Source organism: Arachis ipaensis, chromosome B8, assembly GCF_059453495.1.
Source record: "Arachis ipaensis isolate K30076 ecotype BB chromosome B8, ASM5945349v1, whole genome shotgun sequence".
Classification (NCBI taxonomy): domain Eukaryota; kingdom Viridiplantae; phylum Streptophyta; class Magnoliopsida; order Fabales; family Fabaceae; genus Arachis; species Arachis ipaensis.
Window position 1 is genome coordinate 13,709,121 of NC_142443.1, and position 22,443 is coordinate 13,731,563.

Genomic DNA, 22,443 nt, shown 5'->3' on the forward strand with positions numbered 1-22,443 from the left:
TATGGCATGGTTAGATACTGATAAATACAAATACAACGGCTTACCTGCCTCTGGTCTCTAGAGTATTGGAGGTGATGTTTAGAGCTGTTTGAGTTCCATAAAGGAGTTTTCACATTCCTCCGTCCATATGAATTTTTTGCCCTTAGAGAATGTCTGGAAGAAATGATAAGATCGGTTTGCCACTGCGGGTAGGAAACGTGATAGGGCTGCTATTCTTCCTGCTAATTGCTGGACTTCTTTTACTGTCTTTGGACTTGTCATGCTCAGCACTGCATTGCATTTCTTTGGGTTGGCTTCTATACCTCGTGAGGTTAGTATGAAGCCAAGGAATTTCTCTCCTTGGACTCCAAAAGCACATTTGTCCGGGTTGAGCCTCATGTTATATGCTTGGAGTTGGTTGAAAAATTCTACCAAGTCATCACAGTGTGACCCTTGTGCAGTCGTTTTTGCTACCATATCATCTACATAGACTTCCATATTCCGGCCTATCTGCTGTTGGAATACTTTGTCTATTAATCTTTGATATGTCGCACCTACATTTTTTAAGCCAAAAGGCATTACCTTGTAACAAAAATTTCCATCTTCTGTTATAAAAGCTGTTTTGCTTTGGTCTTCTGGGTGCATCAAAATCTGGTTATAACCAGAGTATGCATCCATGAAACTCAAGGCTTTGAAACCAGAGGCGTTATCAACTAACTTATCAATGCAAGGTAATTGATATGCATCTTTAGGGCAAGCTTTGTTTAGATTTGTAAAGTCGACGCACATGCACCATTTACCTGAACTTTTCCTTACCATTACCACGTTTGATAGCCATGTGGTGAAGTGGATTTCTCTAATAAAACCTGCGTTGAGGAGCTTCTTGGTCTCTTCAAGTGCTGCTTGTTTTTTCTCTTCTCCGAGGTTTCTTTTCTTCTGTGCCACTGGTCGGACTGTTTTGTCGATTGCTAATTTGTGGCAGATGACTTCTGGACTTATTCCCGGCATGTCGTCCGGTGTCCATGCGAATAGGTCGGCGTTCTGGCGCAGTATGTGTATAAGTCTTGCTCGTTCTTTTCCTTCTAGTGCTTCTCCAATGTATGTGTATTGCTTTTCATCTGCTGTTAATGTTATTTGGTGAAGGTTGTCCATTAGTCAAGGTCTTTCGCCGAGGTCTTCTCTCGGGTCGAGATCGGCTAACATCGTGGCCTCGGCCGAGCTATTTCCTTCGTCTGGACTTGTTTTAGATTGGCATTGTAGCACTGCCGAGCTTCTTGGTGATCAGCGTATACTGTTGCTATTCTGTGTTCCTGCACTGAAAACTTAACACACAGGTGTAACATGGACACTACCGCTTTGAATATATTCAAGGCAGGTCTCCCAATTATAATATTATAAGGGCTATAACAGTCTACTATTAGGTACTGGATATCAATAGACTTCGACATAGGGATCTCTCCCATTGTGGTCGTTAGCCATATGTGTCCCATGATGGGGACCCTCTCTCCGGAGAACCCAATTAGCTCTCCCGAGGAGGGTTGTATTAGTTTTTCTGACAATTTCATCTTTTTAAAGGTAGAATTAAACAAAACATTAGCGCTACTACCTGGGTCTAGCAGTGTTTTTCTTACCAACAGCTCTCCAACCTGTATGGAGATCACTACTGGATCGTCGAGGTTAGGGCTTGCTGATTTGAAGTCTGATTGATTGAAGGATATTGTGACATCTGGGTCCTCCTTCTTCTTTGGCTGCACTGTTCCTTCGATTGCCAGCATCGCCTTATAGCTTCATTTTTTGGCTGAGTTTGTTTCACCTCCGCCTGCGTATCCTCCTGATATGTGGCTGATGATTCCTCTTGGCGGATCAGGAGTTGCGTGTTCTTTTTTGTTCTTATCTATCACTGCTTGTTTGTGTTCGTTCCTGTCCGAGTTTGCCCCCTGGCTTTTCGACCTTCGACATATTTGTCTAAGAGCCCTTGTCGTGCCAGTCTTTCGAGCAGGTCTTTTGCAACGATGCATTCATCCGTGGTATGGCTGAACTTCTGGTGGAAGGCGCAATGCTTGCTTCTATCTACGAATCGTTGGTCTTGGTAGTTCCCTGCTCGAGCTGGTGGCTTTACAATTTTGGCATTCAGAATCTCTTTGATGATGTTTTCTCTCTTGGTATTGAATCTGGTGTATGTGTTGTATTTTGGTGTGAGCTTGAAGGGCCTCTTTTTATCCTTGTTGCCTGGTGATCTGAAAGTTTTTTCTTCGTCCTTCCGTTGTGATTGTCTGTCCGGCTTTTGGGCCTCGCGGAGTTCTTCAATCTCCATTTGACCTGCAGCCTTTTCTCGGAACTCCTCCAATGTTTTTGGTTTTGTTATCGCAATGGTTTTCCAGAACTTGCCTAGTCGGAGGCCAGCTTTGAGGGCGTGTAAGTGGACAGCCGGATCTAAGTCTTGGATCTCCATAGTAGCCTCGGCAAACATGGTCATGTAGTCCTTTAAGCTCTTGTGTTGGCCTTACTTGATCGTGCCCAGGTAATCTGATCCATGGACATATATTCTCGATGCAGCAAAGTAGTCAATAAAGGATCTCACCAGTTCCTCAAAGGAGGAAATTGAACCTGCAGACAGTTTAGAAAACCACAGTAATGCAGCGCCATCAAGATAAGTGGGAAAAGCTCGGTAAAGCATTGGTTCGTTATTAGCGCGCCGTTAAAGAACATCATGGATTGGAATTTCTTCACGTGAGCTCGGGGGTCACCAAACCCCTTATAAGGTTCCAGTGCCGTGGGTAACACAAATTTTTTTGGCATCTGGAACTTAGTGATCTCTTTAGAAAAGGGATTTTTGAGGGTGAGCTTCTCCTTAGGTGGAGTGATGTTCAGGGGATTTGTGTTGCCCTGCCACTACAACAATTTCTTAAGATAGCGATGGTTATTCTGCGGCGGTTTTGTGAAATCGCCGTGAAAAGACAAGCGGCGGCACATATAGCGGTGATTAGAGGTTGGGGTTGCAATCAGGCCGACATTTAGTGGCGGTTTTGTTAAAACCGTCGCTATATTGCTGTCAGGTTTACATTTAGCGGCGCTTTTCTTCAAACCGCGCTATATTGCCGGTCCGGTTTGCATTTCGTGGCGTCTTTTCGAAAACCGCCGCGATATGTCCGCCGATGACTTCTTGTTAGGCATTTTGCGGCGATTACGTTTAAACTGCCGTAACCGCCGCAAAATACTTGTTACCACATATTGCATTGTTCTCTTTAGAAATAACCATCTGGGTATAATCTAGTTAAGTGAAGACTACTATCTGAAGCTACATATGTTTAAATCATTGTTACTTAAACTCGTAACACTTTTTCTACATTCATTTTACGATAAAAAATTCACAAGTTACTTGTAACCTTTATATGTTAACTCATGTGAACAAATTTACCACTAAGATTTTCTTGATTACATTATTGGCATTTAAAAATTGCATTCATTCATGGATGTAAAAGAAGAAAATAAAATCAAATTCTGATATTTATGAAGTTAAAATAAATTTCTAGAGAGCATAAATCAAAGTTACTCCTCTTTGAAGTTTTGCCTTACTAAACCTAAACCAAGAATAAACATGTACAACTGCGACCCAAATAGTTAAACTAAGGAAATCAGCGTAACTGTTATAATAAAAGATCAAAATTTCCCTCCAACATCGTATTGACCTGGCGAAAAATACTTTGTTATGAATCTATGGGCTTCACGTTTCAGAGAATCTGATATTTCATCTCCATACCATGGCATCTTATTCAGATCAAAGCACTTTTTCTTAACATGTATATCATCTTGTTTATCTTGTTGGTCTTCTAAAGTTTCATCCTCTTCATCCGGAACCTTATTCAGATCAAACTGCATGGATCTATCGATTGCGACAGAGGATACATCATCTAAAATGTCTTCTGAATCAGACTCTTCTCCGTCTAGACTGTCAGGAACTATTTCTCCAGAATATTCAAGTACGACTGAAAATATCAACATGCACATAACAGAATGAGTATACATAGAAGGAATTGAGAACTCTGGAGTCATTAAATACTGACTTAGAAAAACAACCAAACTACAAGATGCTAAGACAATTTTAAAACTAAACACAACTTTTCGACAATTACCATCACCCTTGTTTGTAGTTTGGGAAATTTTCTTAAACAGAAACTCTGTAGCAATTGTTGTGCTTGCAGAGGATGACGAAAAGTCTTCATTTTTCATCGATCCTGTTCCACCGTCATGTTATGTTCACTATTGTTTTCAAAACGTATCACTAGTGAAATTATATTGCGTAATACATAGTAAGATTATAAAAAATGCAACCCTAAGAAAAACAACAACTGTAGAAGGAATAAAGATTTAACGTAAACTAACTTTTCCGTATTAAAATCGTTGAAAGAACCAAAAAGTCTGCTTTAACTCATGAGAATTCACAATAACACAAATATTTAACTAAAAAAAAACTACACAAGTATAAAGTAACCAAAGAAAACAACGTACAACGCTGAGTTTATTTAACTTAGTTTATGACAGAAAGATCATTTTTAAATTACATTAAAATGCTTCATACAAAGCATTACGCGACATCATCGAAATTATCTGAGGGATTTTCTATGAGGTCTTCCATATCTTCCTCCCTTGTCAACAGTAAATCTCCAATGTCACCTTCCGCTGACATGTTCAACCCTGACTGTGGAGAAAAACCAACTTCAGCTTCTTCATTCTCTTCTCCCATGTCATACAAATCCCTTGGTTTCACATGAACTATAACACTCCATTCCTTATCTACTTCATCCTCCACATAGTATACAAGCTGAGCTTCCAATATGTACGGTTCATCTTCTTCACGATTACCAGTGTGTATTGGACGAGAGAAATTAACGCTAGTAAGCCCCAAATGGTATTGTTTGATGCCTCTACTGGTAGTGGTATCAGCCCAAACACATTTAAACAATACCACTGTGAAGGAACAGCTGTAATTCAATTCAATTATATCTATAATTTTTCTGTAATACGGAACACCACCAACAGCCACTCTATTGTCACGCATGCTTGCATAACTTCTTGTATTAGATGATACATATACTCCACTATTTTGTGTTTTCATCCCATTTTCCTTTGTTAAAGTTCTAAACTTGTACCCGTTAACATTGTACGCCCCAAAATGTCTGGCCTGAATCATGGGACCGCACGCAAGCAACTGCAGGTCTTTCGATTGAAGCGTACTTTCCATAAGAACCTGGAACCACATAACATTCATGCTTTATTTTAAAATCAGTTTTCATATAATACTAATTCCAGACTAAAAAAACATTGGTCAGGTTAGTATTCTGTCAACCTGATGATTGAACCACTGAGAAAATTCTGCATGGACGACACTATCTATTTTAGCTTGCGACCTTGTCTGATGACACAAGCTTCGCTTTGTCTTTTCCCTAAATGTACTTTATTGGAGAGAAGAAAATTAGTCCAACTAGTCCCTGGGAGAAAAGAGTCTGGTGTTTTAGAAATATATGCGTATACTTACTTAAGGAACGGAACTACGGCATCACAGTTGACTAGCGCATGACGATGAGCTTGATGTTTTTTCATTGGAGTGAGTTCGAAATGCGAAACAACCCCTAATGCTTTTCCATAGCTGAGAACATACTTTTCCCTGAATTATGAAGAATGTCGACGGGCTCATCATCAACTCGCCCTGGTCGGTTAATTTTAGTCTCAATATTATCCAAATACCTAAAACAGAAAGTCAGGATTTCCTCAGATAAATAGCCTTCTGCAATTGAGCCTTCCGGTTGTGCCGGATTACGAACATATTGCTTCAGACATCCTAAATACCTTTTATATAAATACAATAAAACGCTCAGTATATATACAATTAATTGATGTGAATGTACTAAAGGGGTTTATCAGCAAGCTAACCTTTCTATTGGATACATCCACCTATAATGTACAGGTCCACCAAGAGTAACCTCATCAACGAGATGCACGATGAGGTGAACCATGACGGTGAAGAAGGATGAAGGAAAAATCATTTCCATCTGACACATTCTTTGCACAACATGATTCTGAAGTTTAGCAAGCTGCATAGGGTTTATGGCTTTCCCACAAAGTTCTCGAAAAAATGATGACAAATTTACAATCACATTGGACACCGGACTCGGAAGTGCATTCTTCACCAAAATTGGGAGTAATTGTTCCATCAAAATATGACAGTCATGACTTTTCAACCCAAATAATTTGCGCTGTCGTAAATCAACACAACGAGCAACATTGCTAGAGTAACCATCTGGAAAGACCACATTCTGCAAAGTCTTCAGGAATACATCCCTCTGTGAATTCGACATCGCAAATATTGTAGAAGGATATTTACCACCTTCCCCCGGCCATAATTCAGGCCTTATACCCATGCATTATAAATCTCTGCGAGCTTTAAGATTGTCTTTTGATTTGCCGCTATCGTTTAAGATAGTGAAGACCACATTGTCACACACATTTTTTTCTATATGCATCACATCGAGGTTATGACGCAACATCTGGTCCTTCCAGTATGGGAGGTCAAAGAAAACACTCTTCTTCTTCCAATGTGAGTCATCTTCATCCGCATCCTGACCATTGCGTCTTTTTTTGGATGTTACAGTTGAATTCTTCCCAAATGAAACGTGCACATTAGACTGTTGCCTCAATACATCTGTTCTGGATAACTTCTTTGGCGGATCTCTACCTTCAACCTGCCCGTCAAATCTATTCCGGTCTAGTCTGTATTTGTGTCCCTGATTAAAAAAGCGTCTATGGCCCATGAAACACTATTTTTGACTGTCTTTCAGCCGATGTGGCTTAGCAGCCAAGTTACACGTAGGACAGGCTAACCCACTGTGCGTATTCCAGCTAGATAGGTTCCCCAATCCTGGAAAGTCGCTGATAATCCACATCAGTGCCACACACATCTTGAAAGTGTTTCCCTCCTTGGCATCATAGGTTTCAACCCCATCCCATAATTGCTTCAACTCATCTATCAAAGGCTGCAAATAAACATCTATGTCATTACCTGGCATTTTCGGCCCAGGAATAAGCATGGATAGAATCAAAGATGTCTGCTTCATGCAAAGTCAGGGTGGTAGATTATACGGAATAAGAATCACAGGCCAGATGGAGTACTTTGTGCTCATATTCCCAAAGGGATTAAATCCATCACTCGCCAAGGCTAGGCGAACATTACGCGGATCTGCGGAAAAATTAGTATACTTTGCATCAAACTTTTTCCATGCTTCAGCGTCCTTTGGATGCCTAAAGAAACCATCGTTATTAGAGGCCTGTTTATGCCATAACATATCACTCGATGTCTTGCTGCACATGAATAACCGCTGCAGTCGTGGTATGAGGGGAAGGTAACGAAGAGTCTTGGCTGCTATAGGTTTTCTTTTTCTCTTTACTGGTACGTTGAGCCAAATAATAGAGCCCTTTTTAGTCTTCTGCTTCCATCTTGAACACCCACATTTCTTACACCTAGTCAGGTTCTCATCATCACTTCGGTACAACATATAGTCATTTGGACAAGCATCTATCTTGGCGTATTCAATACCCAGCTTTCTTATTGTCTTCCTGGCTTCATACACTGTCTTTGGAAGTTTTGCTTGTTCGAATGCGTCCCGCAGTAAGTCAAGAATCATTGTCATTGCCTTGTCACTCACACAGCACATACACTTGATATGATAAAGCTTCACTAAAAACGATAATTTGGAGTACTTTAAGCATCCGGGATATAACTCCTGCTCTCCATCTGACAGTAGATCATTAAAATCCCGCGCCGCGCGACTTGGAACTTCATATAAGCTCGGTAACACGTCTTCATCATCTTCTGCATGTTCGATTGTTGTGATGTCTTCACTCCCATGTTGTATCGTGAAATTGAATGCATCGTTGACCATTTGGTGCATTTGATTCACTTGGGATATCAAATTATTGTATCTATTTTCTAGTTTTTTGCCATATACCAACAACTACTTTTGCTCTTATGTCAATATTACTACTTGTCGTATATTTGATTTTTTCATGTATATATACAGTTATAAACTTTTTTTTAATAATCAAATTAAACTACTAAAAATGTGAAGAAAGTACACAGAAATCTATCATATCATCCAAACACTATAAATAAATAGTTCAATATATGTCTAAAGTATATTATCTAACTTTAATTCTTATTCTCATAAACCACTAATTAATTAACCCATCCTAGGAAGATTACTTCTTAGTTCTTACAACTTTGATCAAAACATACATTTAAGAGTTGGAAACAAATCTTTTGATCCCCACACTAGATGAATTGCCATAGAAGAAAGTTGAAAGAGCAAAAGATTGATGGTTTAGAGGTTATAAAAACTCTCGTCGTGAGTATAGTTACTAAACCAAGCAATCAACCTTTCTTACAAACGTGTTGGTTGTCACAAGTAACAAACCCCTTTAAAAATTGTTAACCGAGTATTCAAACCTCGGGTCGTCTTCTCAAGGAACTGCGAGGAAGTGTGTTCTTATTATTGGCTATAAAGGTTGTAATCGGAGTTTAGAAGGTGAGAAGCAAGTAATTTAAATGACGAGTGAATTAAATGGCAAGTAAAAATAAATAATAACTGTAAAACAACTTTTGGCAAGATAAGGGAAATTAGAAGTTCAACTTAGTTACCCTTCTCAACAATAATGAAAGTTGTATCTTAATTCCACTTGGTCAACCTTTACCGGAGCAAAGGAAAGTCAAGGGACTAATTTAATTGACCTTTGAATCCTAATTATTTCCTAAGAAAAGGTTGGGATTGTTTAAGTTCAACTTAATTAGCAAGATAACGATTATCAATTATGTTGAGTTTAATAACTGTTGAGTTACTGAATTCTTAACTAAAACCAAAAGGGGAAAAAGTAAATTGCTGAAATAATAAAAGTGTCCTTAGATGGGAAGCAATGGCAACTTAAATCAAGAGAACAATCATAAACTGAAAATACCTCAAATTATCATTAATTCAATTAGAAATCTGTAACATGGAATAATTCTTAGATCAATTTATAATAATAATCAATTCAAATGTTGGAATAAATAAATAGAAGTAATACTAAAAGAACATTAAACCTGGATCCAGAGTTACTTTTAAAACAAGAAGAAATCCTAAATCCTAAAAGAGAGAGAGAGAGAAGATCTCCCTCTCAACTAAATCTAAATCATTGAAAGGTGAAAATATGCGAGCTCCCTTTTGAATGGAAGCATTCCCACACTTTATAACCTCTGGTCTATGCTGTCTGTACTTGGATCTGGGCCAAAAAGGGCTTCAGAATTCGCTGGGGGCGTATTCTGTAATTTCTGGTGCGCGGCCTCTGTCACGCATCCGCGTGGGTCACGCGGTCGCGTCATTCGGAGCTTTTCCTTGCCACGCGGTCGCGTCAGTCATACGACCGCGTCATGTGTATTCTGCTTGAGGCGCGCGGTCGCGTCAGGCATGCGGCCGCGTCGCTGCTGATTCGTGCTTGGCACGCGATCGCGTCATCCATGCGATCGCGTGGATACCAGTTTCTTTAAAGCTCCGTTTTGCTTCCTCCTTCCATTCTAGTATGTTTCCTTTTTCCATCCTTTTAAGTCATTCTGCCTTTAGAAAATCTGAAACTACTCAACACACTAATCACGGCATCGAATGGAAATAAAGGTAATTAAAATAATTAATTTTTAAAGCTTAGAAAACATGTTTTTCATTATATGACATAATAAGGAAGGGAAAGTAAAACTATGCAATTAATGTGAATAAGTAGGTGAAGAGTTGAATAAATCACTCTAATTAAGCACAAAAGAACTCATGAAATATGGGTTTATCAACCTCCCCACACTTAAACACTAGCATGTCCTCATGCTAAATTCAAGGTAAATAATTAAGGTTAAAGTGATGGAGTGTTATGAAATGCAACCTATGCTAAATGCATCTACCTAATGAGTCATGCAATTCTAATTCATCCACTCATATATAAAGTTTACATGTAGCTAGGTTAATTCACATTCTCAAGGGGTTATGTATATATATATATATATATAGCCAACCCTTAAATAATAAAGTACTTTAGCAAATGAGATGGGAAAGAAAACATTGTACAAATTTGCAAAACAATTAGTAAATTTTGAGCACAGATATATGTTGATGAGTTATTGAACCCTCACTGGATTTTGTGTTTACTCTCTAGTCACTCAGTGTTTATTGGGTTTATTCACTCTATTTTTCTTTTTATTCTTAATTTCTACAGCTTTGTTTTTCATCTAACCAATCAACAATTATAGAATATAGTCATACCAAAAAGTCCTGAGGTCTTAATTAAGGTTGTAATGTGGTCAAGGTAAAGGTAAGGATTTATGTATAGGGTTAAGTGAGCTAATAAGTGAATCCTTAATTAGACTAAGATCTCACCTAACATACATATTCAGCAAGATAAAACTTCTTTACCTATTTTTCCATAATTTCCCACTTATTGTTACATGCTCATGTTTCACTTTTTATCATTTTTTTTATCCCATGTGCATTGTTTTTATTTTGCATTGGGGAATTTCTTTTGTATCCCCTTTTATTTAAATGCTGAAAAAAATTAACTTTTTTTTTAATGCACATGATAATTGAATCATTTAGATTTTCTCATGAGCATGCTTCCCAAATTTTATTTTATTCCTTTTAACTTCTCTACCTTTTGTTTCTATCATCCATGTTCCCAAAAGGTTTCCCACATTTAACTCTATTTATAATTTTCTATCTTAAGCTAACCAAGGATTCACTTGGAATTTTATTTTGTTTTTCTACTTAAGGCTAGTAATTTGGCTAAATAGAATAAAGGGGTTTTGAAAGGCTCAAGGGGGCTAACAAGGGTAATGTAAAAGGTAGGCTAATTTAGGGTGAGTGAGCTAAAATCAAATGATGGCCTCAATCATTCTCTTGGTATGTATCTATTCTATATTCTATAATTGGACATATAGATTAAAGCAAATTAAAGAACATCAGAATAAAAAAAAATGTGACACACAGAAATGAAATTATGGTTTGAATGCAACCATACAATTTAAGCTCAAGACTCACAGGCTGTGTGTTCTCTAACTCAAGCATCATATATCATTCATATATTGTATGCAGGTTTAGTTAAAAATTCCCATTATTCTCTTGAAAAAATTATTTAGGGTAGCTTTTAAAGTTTTAATGTTCCTCCTTGATGAAATGTTGTCAACTAACATGTAATGCTATATATACAAGGTGTGGGTTGTTTTGATTCTGTTAAAGTTTCTAGTTTACTTCCTTTTTATATTTTTCTATTTAAACTATACTATCTTATGCTAAAAAAGGGTAAATTATACTAATTAATCCACTAATAAATCAGAATTGCAAACTAAACTAAATAACTAAAATAAACTAAATGGATAAAGTATGAACTAAAGATGCAAAATGCAGCACATAGAGTAAAATACACAAGTAGCAATGTATAAGTACTCAGAAAATAACAATAAAAGAAAAAGAGAAAAATACAGAAAAATATCCAAAATAAAAGAAAAAGTATATAGTGGTTCACCAAAATAAACGCCAGAGATGGCGACCTCCCCACACTTAAAATGAAGCATCGTCCTCGATGCTCAATCAAGCCTGGTGTGAAGGAGTGTCATCAATGGTAGGGATGGTAGCTGGGGTCTCCGTGGTGGTGGTGGGCTGAGGGTCTGGCTGCTGTGGAGGTGGGACGGACTGGAGCGGGATCTCCGGATCTGCAGCCTCAATCTGGGGCATGACCTCCTGATGCGGGGCGTCTGCTCTGTGGTTGCCTGCTGAGGAGTCTCTGCCTGGGAATGAGGCTCCTCCTCGTGCTCATCCTCTGATGGCTCTGAAGGGGTGTTGGGCTCGGAGGGGATGTCGGCGCCCTGTCTGATCATCAGCTTCAGATGGGAATAGCGTCGCCTGCTGCGGCACTCTAATCTCTCATACCGGCGCCTGTTACGGTGCTCCATCTGATCAAGCTGGCGGAATAGACGGTGCACGAGGCGATAGACCGGCTCAGAGGCGGGTGGAGGTGCAGTGGTGGCAGTAGGGGCAGCTGGGGCAGCTGTGGATGAAGAGGGTCCAGCAGACGGAGGGGCTGTCTCATCAGTAGCAGTGACAGGTGATGGTCTGTAGCCCAAAGCAAGGAAGTTCCTGCTATGCGGGATGATCTTCCTGCAGTCCGCTGCTGGTGGTCTCTCATCGGCATCCTCCCAAGGCACATCAGCCTGACGGCCTAGCCGTGTAACCAGGTAAGGAAAGGGGAGAGTGCCTCGTACGTGGGCCCTGGCCATATAATGCCGGATAAAACGAGGTAAGTATATGTCCTTACCCTCCAGCACACACCAAAGGAGGGTGATCATGGTAGCCGGGATCTCCGTCTTGTGAGTACTCGGCATCACAAAATTACTCAAGATCTGATGCCATAGCCGAGCCTCATCATTTAAGTACACTCTCTTGATCCCTCTAGGCATAGTAGTGTTCTGACCCATCTCCCAAGGAACAGCAGGGTCGAGAGCTATCCGTGCCTTTACGGCATCCCAGTCAAACTGCATCTGGCCCATGTCCTCCTCAGCCTGTGCAAAACCATCTAGCTGATCGGACTTGGTTGGGAGCTGGAGAATGGTCTCTATGGCTTCCTCTGTGACCAGAATTTGCTTTCCCCTTAGGTTCACTGCATCTAGGGTAGTAAGGTAGTAGTTGCAATAGAATTCCCGGACCCAAGATGCATTGACCTCTGTCAGTGGTCTCTCCAGAAAGTACCAGCCTCTTTGCTTGATTTGCTCAGTAGTGTACTGCTGGAGGGCTTCTGGAACCTTCAAGGTACGTTCCAGGTATAGATTTCTGGAGTTTGCAAAAGCCGAGTACTTCAGTTCACAGTACCGGTTTGCAAATTTTATAGGATCATTTGCAGGAAGCAGCTGGTTAGCTTTCTCCTGCGGTGTGAAGTTCTTCTCCTGCCATGAGGTATCGTGCATTAGAGAAATGATGGACTGGGAGGAATCTCCTCTCTTGCGCTTGCCAGTGGCCTTGCCTTTACTTTTCCTGTGTGAGGCAGACATCCTGAAAAACAGAAAATCAGGAATGGATAAAAAAAATAGGAAAACAAATAGGCAATTAAACAAAGGAAACTCAAAGCGGTAGGGGAGAAATAGAATAAGGAAAATGAGTAATTGAAATGTGATTGAATTTATGTTAAATGGAAAAAAATAAGCAATATGCCATGGTTAGAAAGTTAGAGGAAAGTGAAAATAATCAGAAAAGAGACCAAAAGGGTTGGTATGGGTAGGATTTGAAAAAGAAATTAGTAATTTAAAATCAGTGAGTTAGGAAGGTAAGTGGCATAGAAAATTTCCATGTAACAAGGATTCACAGGTAAGAATAGAAGTACTCATAATTGAACAAACAGTTTATGAACCAGGAAATCAAAAAGGATGAGAAAGTCTGCCATAGCATGCATGTAAAGGTTTGGATAAAGCAAAGTAAAACAGATTTCAGAAATGCCAAACCAAAACATGAATGAAAATAATTTAAAAAAATTTGGGTAGCATTCCGGCTAAAATTGGATTGTCCCGGAAAATAAACAGCAATTTAATCAGTTCATATGAATTAAAAAAAATCAAGCCGCATGTACATAGATATAAAATAAACATAAAAACTCAATGTAAACAGCAGCAACATACAAGAAAGCAGCATATGAATCATGATTATAGCAGCAACAGATTTGCACATAGGGTAAAACAGAAGTAAGAACAGTGCAAGTAAACAGACCTAGATCCACTAACCACAGCCTAAGCTACCTAACATCCTAAAAATCCACTACAACATGCAAGTCTAACTATCCTAATTATGAACATAAACGGAATAAAAAAATACAGAAAAGTGACGAACAGATAAAAAAATGGTTGCGTGTTGCGGAACCTGGTAAGCGGAAGGGGTGGAACAGGGAAGAAGGTGGCTGCGGCGGCGTCCGGCACGGTGGTGGTGCACGGCGACGCGGTGGTGGCGGCGGAGGGGGTTGGTGTCGGAGAAAGGGTTTAGGTGGTGGGTGGTGGTTGGAGGGAGAGGATAGGGGTGGGAGGTTGTGGTTGGGGTTGCTGGCTGAAGGGGTGGGGAGCGGTGGATGGCCGGCGGTGGTGGGCGGTGGTGGCGGCGAGCAACGGTGGAAAGGGAAGGAGAGAGTAGGGGAGGGGGTGGTACGGCGGCGGTGGCGGGTCGCCGGCGGCGTCTGGGTGATGGTGCGATGGCGGCTGGAAGGTGGTGGGTGGTGGTTGGAGGGAGAGGAGGCAGAGAAGGGGAAGAGGGTTGGGGGTGAGGGCTGCGCGACTGATAGGGTTTGCGGGCTGGGGGTTATATTTTCGAATCCACGCGGCCGCGTGGGGCACGCGGTCGCGTGGTTGGGACGAGAATGGGAGTGACGCGATCGCGTGGGGTGCGTGATCGCATGCGAGGGGGAAAGAAGGGTGACGCGATCGCATGGGTCGCGCGATCGCATCGCTGGAAGTCGTGCTAAACGCACGACTCAAGCGCCGTTTTAGCACAACTCTCTGTCTCCTTTTGGGACGATGTGCAATCCATGCGACGCGATCGCGTCGCTCACGCGGTCGTGTGGGATTGGTATTGGGTAAGTGACGCGATCGCATGGGGCATGCGATCGCGTGGGCCAATTTGTGCGAAACGCACAAGGGCCGCACGATTCCAGCCCAACTTTCTGTTCATTGGATCCTTACGCCGATATATATATCACGCGGCCGCGTGGGTCACGCAGTCGCATGGGTGGTGTTTTTCGCGATATGACGCGATCGCATGGGGCATGCGGTCGCGTCGTGCAACCACTTTTTTTTTATGCATGAAAAGTGCAGAATGCAATGACTATCATGGATGCTTATGCATGATTCCAGGTTTAATAAATTAAAATTAAAAAGGAAAAATTAAAAGCAATTAACAAGAAATAAATTGAAAAAGAAGCGACCATACCATGGTGGGTTGTCTCCCACCTAGCACTTTTAGTTAAAGTCCTTAAGTTGGACATTGGAAGAGTATCCTGTTATGGTGGCTTGTGTTTAAATTCGTCCAAAAATCTCCACCAGTGCTTGGAATGCCAATAGCCTCCGGGGTCCCAAACTAGGCATGTAAAGCTTCTGCGCAGCTTTAAACAGATATCCAGCCTCCCGGGATGACGAATGTCAGAACATAATCCATGATCCCAAGCTGTGTTTTTAGATCCGCCTCCGTTTTGATTTGTAAGTTTCCATTCGGGCGGGTTAAAGAGTAGAATCTCACCGTGGCGACCAAATGTCCTCCGTGATCCATGCAATTGAGCACGATACCAATCCGTGTACTTCGAGGTGAAGCGTGGAACCTTATTGAACCTGGTGCACCAGCTCTGAATACGAGCCATTTCCCTCTTACTCTTAAAGTCGCAGAGAGCTCTAAGCTGGCCATCTGTTTCAAGCAAACCATATTCAAGTGAATAAGTAAAATTATAAGTTAAGGATTGTACCCACTTGAAGCTTGTATTGGGTGGCAATGGCCTTGGGATAGGTGTATTTGGTGGTTCTGCAAGTTCCGTTTCCTTGTGCTCTTCTGTGAATTCTTCCACTTCCTTGCAAAGATCTTCGATTGTATCTGTATTCTGGTCAAAGTCTTCTGCGTCTTCCTCATCACTTGAGTCATAGATTGGAGGTTGAGAGAAATCTACCTCCGCATCATCTTCATATTCACTTGGGGAAGATTCTTCGATCTCAGAGAATTCACTTGCGGACGCAAGTTCATCACTAGGAGCACTAGACTTGTGACTATCATCATCAAGGAAATTTGCTTCTTGGATTATTCCGTCTGATTCTTCGTAAATGACTTGCCTTGGAGATTGTACGGTATCCTCCTTAGCATCAACTGTAGTGTCTTGGACGGAGTTTTCCTCAATTCTGTATTCCCAAGGAAGTTCAGCATCACCTAGATCTTCAACCAACTCTTCTTTTTGAATAATGACAGCTTCTTCCACTTGTTCTAGTACGAATTCATTTTCTGTCTTGTCCATTGGAGTCTCTAGCATTTCTTTCATGCTACGCTCTTCATTGGGCTGTCCACATGGAGCTATGGTTGATCCTTGTATATTTGAGCGCCTAGTGGCCCATTAGTGCTTGCTCCAGTTGTTGAATGGTTGTTTGAAATTTAATCATTTTTTCTTTCAGGCGATCCTTTGCTTCGCGGTTTGACAGACTTGGACATGATACAAAGGAAAGTGGTGATGATTGGGAACGATTAGATTGGTATTGGGGTAAGGAAGGATCATATGATGGCGAATGGTGAAGAGAAGCTTGTGAGTGTGGTGGTTCGAGGTTATGTTGAAAGGATGGTTCATATGCACGGGGTGGGGTTTGTTGGTAGTTACAAGGTTGTCCACCTTGTCTTACAGCTGGGTATGCACGGTAGAATGGTCTTTGTCCAGGATATCTCGGAGGGTGTTGCCGCCAAAAAGGTTGATTAGATCCTCTTGGTTCCATCCATCCTTGATTGGTCTGACCTTGATGCACATTCCTGCTATAACTTCTATTTCCTTTAACAGTATTAGAACCAAACTCAAAGCGAGAGGGGTGAGAGTTCATAGTAGCAAATAAAGAGAAAAAGGAAAAAAAAACAACAATAATTAAACAAGCAAAAGAAAAATATTTACAATAACCAATAATAAAGCACACGTTAGCAGTTCCCCGGCAACGGCGCCATTTTGAAAGAGCAGAAGATTGATGGTTTAGAGGTTATAAAAACTCTCGTCGTGAGTATAGTTACTAAACCAAGCAATCAACCTTTCTTACAAACGTGTTGGTTGTCACAAGTAACAAACCCCTTTAAAAATTGTTAACTGAGTATTCAAACCTCGGGTCGTCTTCTCAAGGAACTGCGAGGAAGTGTGTTCTTATTATTGGCTATAAAGGTTGTAATCGGGGTTTAGAAGGTGAGAAGCAAGTAATTTAAATGACGAGTGAATTAAATGGCAAGTAAAAATAAATAATAACTGTAAAACAACTTTTGGCAAGATAAGGGAAATTAGAAGTCCAACTTAGTTACCCTTCTCAACAATAATGAAAGTTGTATCTTAATTCCACTTGGTCAACCTTTACCGGAGCAAAGGAAAGTCAAGGGACTAATTTAATTGACCTTTGAATCCTAATTACTTCCTAAGAAAAGGTTGGGATTGTTTAAGTTCAACTTAATTAGCAAGATAACGATTATCAATTATGTTGAGTTTAATAACTGTTGAGTTACTGAATTCTTAACCAAAACCAAAAGGGGAAAAAGTAAATTGCTGAAATAATAAAAGTGTCCTTAGATGGGAAGCAATGGCAACTTAAATCAAGAGAACAATCATAAACTGAAAATACCTCAAATTATCATTAATTCAATTAGAAATCTGTAACATGGAATAATTCTTAGATCAATTTATAATAATAATCAATTCAAATGTTGGAATAAATAAATAGAAGTAATACTAAAAGAACATTAAACCTGGATCCAGAGTTACTCTTAAAACAAGAAGAAATCCTAAATCCTAAAAGAGAGAGAGAGAAGATCTCCCTCTCAACTAAATCTAAATCATTGAAAGGTGAAAATATGCGAGCTCCCTTTTGAATGGAAGCATTCCCACACTTTATAACCTCTGGTCTATGCTGCTGTACTTGGATCTGGGCCAAAAAGGGCTTCAGAATTCGCTGGGGGCGTATTCTGTAATTTCTGGTGCGTGGCCTCTGTCACGCGTCCGCGTGGGTCACGCGGTCGCGTCATTCGGAGCTTTTCCTTGCCACGCGGTCGCGTCAGTCATGCGACCGCGTCATGTGTATTCTGCTTGAGGCGCGCGGTTGCGTCAGGCATGCGGCCGCGTCGCTGCTGATTCGTGCTTGGCACGCGATCACGTCATCCATGCGATCGCGTGGATACCAGTTTCTTTAAAGCTCCATTTTGCTTCCTCCTTCCATTCTAGTATGTTTCCTTTTTTCATCCTTTTAAGTCATTCTGCCTTTAGAAAATCTGAAACTACTCAACACACTAATCACGGCATCGAATGGAAATAAAGGTAATTAAAATAATTAATTTTTAAAGCTTAGAAAACATGTTTTTCATTATATGACATAATAAGGAAGGGAAAGTAAAACTATGCAATTAATGTGAATAAGTAGGTGAAGAGTTGAATAAATCACTCTAATTAAGCACAAAAGAACTCATGAAATATGGGTTTATCAAAAGTGCAAACCCAATGTATGTCCAAACACATATACATGTACCACGGAGACTGACTGAAGACTGATTAAACACATATACATTTTTTTTATTTTATTAAGTTTGATTAATTTTGGTTAATTAGTTGATTAATTTCCAGGTTCTTTGTGATTTAAGACCAAGAGAATTATACTAAGAGAAATCAGCTACTAAGAATAAGGGTTAGGGTAGTTAGAAGCTCAATCAATTATTATATATAAAGTGAAATTATGAAGCTGTATTCGTTGAGTTTGTGTTGCTGGATTTGTGCTTGATTGAATGCTAATCAAACACTTGAGGCTGAGATTAAATGATGAAAAGTGATAAGAGAACCAAGGATATGAAAGATTAAGCTTAAGGATAGTTGAGAATCAATAAAATACACCAAAGTTGTTTCTGCAGAATTAAGCTTAAATGAAGAGAACATGGGCCTCTGAATGAAATGAAATTAATTTTTCTTGAAACTCTAAGAAGTCTAGTTGGTTGCATAAAAATTTCAGAATTGTTAGAGCTATGGACTGAGAGGTACGAATTTTTTAAAAATGGTGCCTTGTGCAGAAAGAAACTGAATTATGGTTTGAAAATTGAATTTCTAAAAACCGGTTTTTAGAAGTGAATTTTTTGTTAAAATATCTGGTTTGAAAATTGGATTTTTAAAAACTAGTTTTGGTCTATTTTTTTTATATACATATATATAAAAAAATTATATATCAATATGTCATTCTACTTATCATATATACAGTCATATTAATCAAATCAAGCCTTTCATTAAAAACATGTGTTAAGTAGATTGTTTATGTAATTTCCCTTATCTTCTTTCATTATTTTAGACTAATCATTACTTTATTATGCGTATTTTCCTTTCTTCTCTTCAAGTATTATATTTACAGATAAGTGTAACTCCCATGATATTTTTATTTTGTTTCTTGAAAATAAATGAAAGATCTGAACGTCGTTTTGGATACCAAGAAACAAATAAAAAGGCATGGTTCGGGAATCCAACAGTCTCCCTTATTCTCCCACAGCTGCTGCTATTTTTCCCTTTCTCCTGCCGGCTGTCGTGTGTTTTTCGTCTCTATGCCATCCCTTCACTGGTTCGTATTCTTGCCTTTTTTGTTTATGTGTTTATTTTTTATACTTTTCATTGTTCGCCATCCCCATTTGACTGATTTTAGTTGCTTTTGTTCCGTTCCTTTTGTATTTTTTTATTGGATTGCATATGTTAATTCTGGGTTTATTTTGTTGGTTGTTGCTGCTGCTATGTTATGGCTTATGAGATAAGAACTTCTTGATATGGTTTATTAATTGTCGTTGAAGTTATGTTATCAGCTAATTAATTTGGTATGGTTGCTGCTTATACTGTGAGGAAGGTGTTATTAATGTGAGTTTGACCTTGGTTGATGAATTTGGATTATTTGTGCATTCTTGATTTAAATTCTACTCCCTTTTTTTATCGCCAAATATAAGTAAGGTAAGTAGGGAGCAGGGAAGAGTTTTAGTGCAAGATTCATTATGGAACCCGCCTCTACATAACAAATCACCTTTCTATTTATTGTAATATTATACCATACCACTATTATTTGTTTATATATTCGAATATTGAATATCCAATTTAGTATAACTGTTGCAGTTTGTCAAGCTTGATTATTGGCCTTTGATAATAAATAATTTTACACTTATACAAGTTGTTTTACTTACCGGATCAAGAATTAAATTGATATACACATTTTTAATTATGACACATTCAAATTTATTGAGAAACCAGTTATTAATCCTATTAAATAGTAAGACTTCAACTAACATTAAAACTAATTAATGTTTTTTACTTTAAACTTATTTAATTAGACTTAGTTGATTATGTTGTTAATTTATTTTAAAAAAATAAATTCTAATATTCTATCAGTCTATGATGTATCATGTAATGTGCCTTATAGTGTTCCATATACATTTCATAATTTTTTATTTCCTATTTTTGGGATATAATTTGTATTCTCTATTTGCTTTAAGCGTTTTTTTTACGCTATGCTTGTCATTTGTCTACTAATATTGTTTTCTATACAGGTTTGTAAGGATGCCTAGGAAACCAAGGTACAACATTATACGGGAACCTCCAAAAGATGCTGGAACTAATGCCGGTACTGAAGAGACAGCGGTTAGTATTTGTGGTTAACTTTTCTTGACGTAACCTTGTGTGAAAATTATATGTCCTTCAATTGACTCATCGAACCGCATTAATTTTCCTCCCCGCAAAATTATTAGTTTATGAAATAAAATAATTCTCAATATTAATTCGTTCTCTAAGATATAATTCTAAATGGTTTCACATTGCGATAAGGTTGGGACCACGACTAGAGGAGCTCAGACATCACGGGAGGAACTACGTGATAGGATTCCTCCGATATCATCCTCAGCTAATAGAGCTCCGGCAACCCGTATGAATGAACCGTTTCGTGCACCGCGCATCGATCATAGGAATGCATAGTCGAGTACTGCTGATGACCCTCAAACTCCAACAGACAACATAGAGACTCGGCATCGCGCGGAAGTGGCTGATCATGAATTAGGGGATGAGGATTACGACCCAGAGGCGGATGAAGTTGCGTCGTTTGATGACCACATCGACGACTTGTTTGCTGCCCAAGTAGTCGAAGGTCAGCATAACAACAAGAAAGCCAAAGATACAGATTTCTGGGAAGTTACTGTTATCGGTAAACATTTTTTTCCTCCCATTTTCGTAAACAGTTATCTTTATAGTCCTTTACTTCTATTTTTCTTTTGTGCAATGATTAGAGAGTAATTTTGTTTCCCATACACTTCTTAAAGGATGGTGTGAGAAAAGTTTCTAAGCTGAGCGTGAAGGAGGCTATAGCCCTCCCTTCCAATACGAAGATAGTACTCCCGTTAATAGTGAGCTGCAACCGATTGGTCAGGTGGCAGGATTACTGAATGGTTTCATAGGGAGTTTGGGTGCGGATTATTCCCAGTTCCCCATACACTTAGAAAATTGGAAGCTGGTGAGCAAAGCAAAGAGGGATCATGCGTACGACATCCTTAAGATAGAACTTTAAGCTTCTACAATTTAAGCAATTTTAGTTTTCGGTTTTTTTTAGGTCTTTTGCATGGGTAAATTATATGGTTAGTAAAATTTTTATATTGTATTTTTCACATCATCATTTAAGCACTTCTCATTTATACGTAATTGCGACTGCTTGTACTGGATTTGAGGGTCATACTTCAACAATTTAAATTAGCCTGTAATGGTTGTGGCATGTCTTAAATATATCAAACTTATACTTGTTTGTTGGTCTTCGTTAATGACAATGTAAACTAATTACAGCGGATCTTTTACTATGAGGACGATGCCGGAGGAAAAATAAAGCGCGGTATTTTGAAGAGGATAGGAAAGAACTGGAAGGATTCAAGGCACCACTTGTTTCATAGGTGTTACAAACAAATAAGGACTTATGAGAAAAATCTTCAGCATCACCCGAAAGGAATAGACAAAAATGATTGGAAAAAGTTCGTTGACTATTGCCTGAACGAAGAAACACAGGTAAGCCTTGGTATATTTTATTATTTCCACATAAAAAAACGTGTATACATAGTAATTCCCTTACATTTTATATTCATCATATCTTTCTCATTTGCATTTGTTTTGTTATTTGTTCATAGAAAAAGTGTAAACAGAACACTTTAAATCGGAGCAAGCAACTTTATACACATACTGGGGGCTCCAAAACCTTGGCAAGAAAAAAAGATGAAGTGGTAATAAGTCATCATTTGCATTAAGATTTTGATTAAGCTTCTTGAAAAATGTTGTTGTTGTTTACTAAATTGTGTCAATATCAACGATATAGGAGAGAGAGCAAGGAAGGCACGTTGGTAGAGAAGAGTTGTTTATCATGACTCATAAGAAAAAAGATGGCTCATATATCCACCCCGATGCACGTGTTGTTAGTGTAAGTCATGTTTGAAAATTTGAAGCAATATATAGCTTAATGTATATATCGTGCAACTGTTAACTTCTTCCTTTCCAATGTTGTATATTTGTAGGAAATAATTGCGAATGTTGAGAGGTAGGATGGATCCTCTAAGCACCTTTCACAGAATGACTCGCTAGCACAAGTTCTCGGAAAGGAGCACCCAGGACAAGTTCGTGCCCTAGGTG

At 39.2% G+C, this 22,443-nt stretch overlaps 1 protein-coding gene and 1 pseudogene across 1 annotated transcript; both read right to left on the reverse strand.

Annotated features, from left to right (window-relative positions):
• Positions 1-1,175: 1,175 nt before the first annotated feature.
• Positions 1,176-1,754, reverse strand: LOC148547258 (uncharacterized). The gene has a single exon (XM_088495363.1). It carries the CDS (start codon positions 1,752-1,754, stop codon positions 1,176-1,178), a length of 579 nt encoding a protein of 192 aa, XP_088351489.1.
• Positions 1,755-1,766: 12 nt separating this feature from the next.
• On the reverse strand, positions 1,767-2,691 carry LOC148547259 (uncharacterized; annotated as a pseudogene).
• Between the last annotated feature and the right edge of the window lie 19,752 nt (positions 2,692-22,443).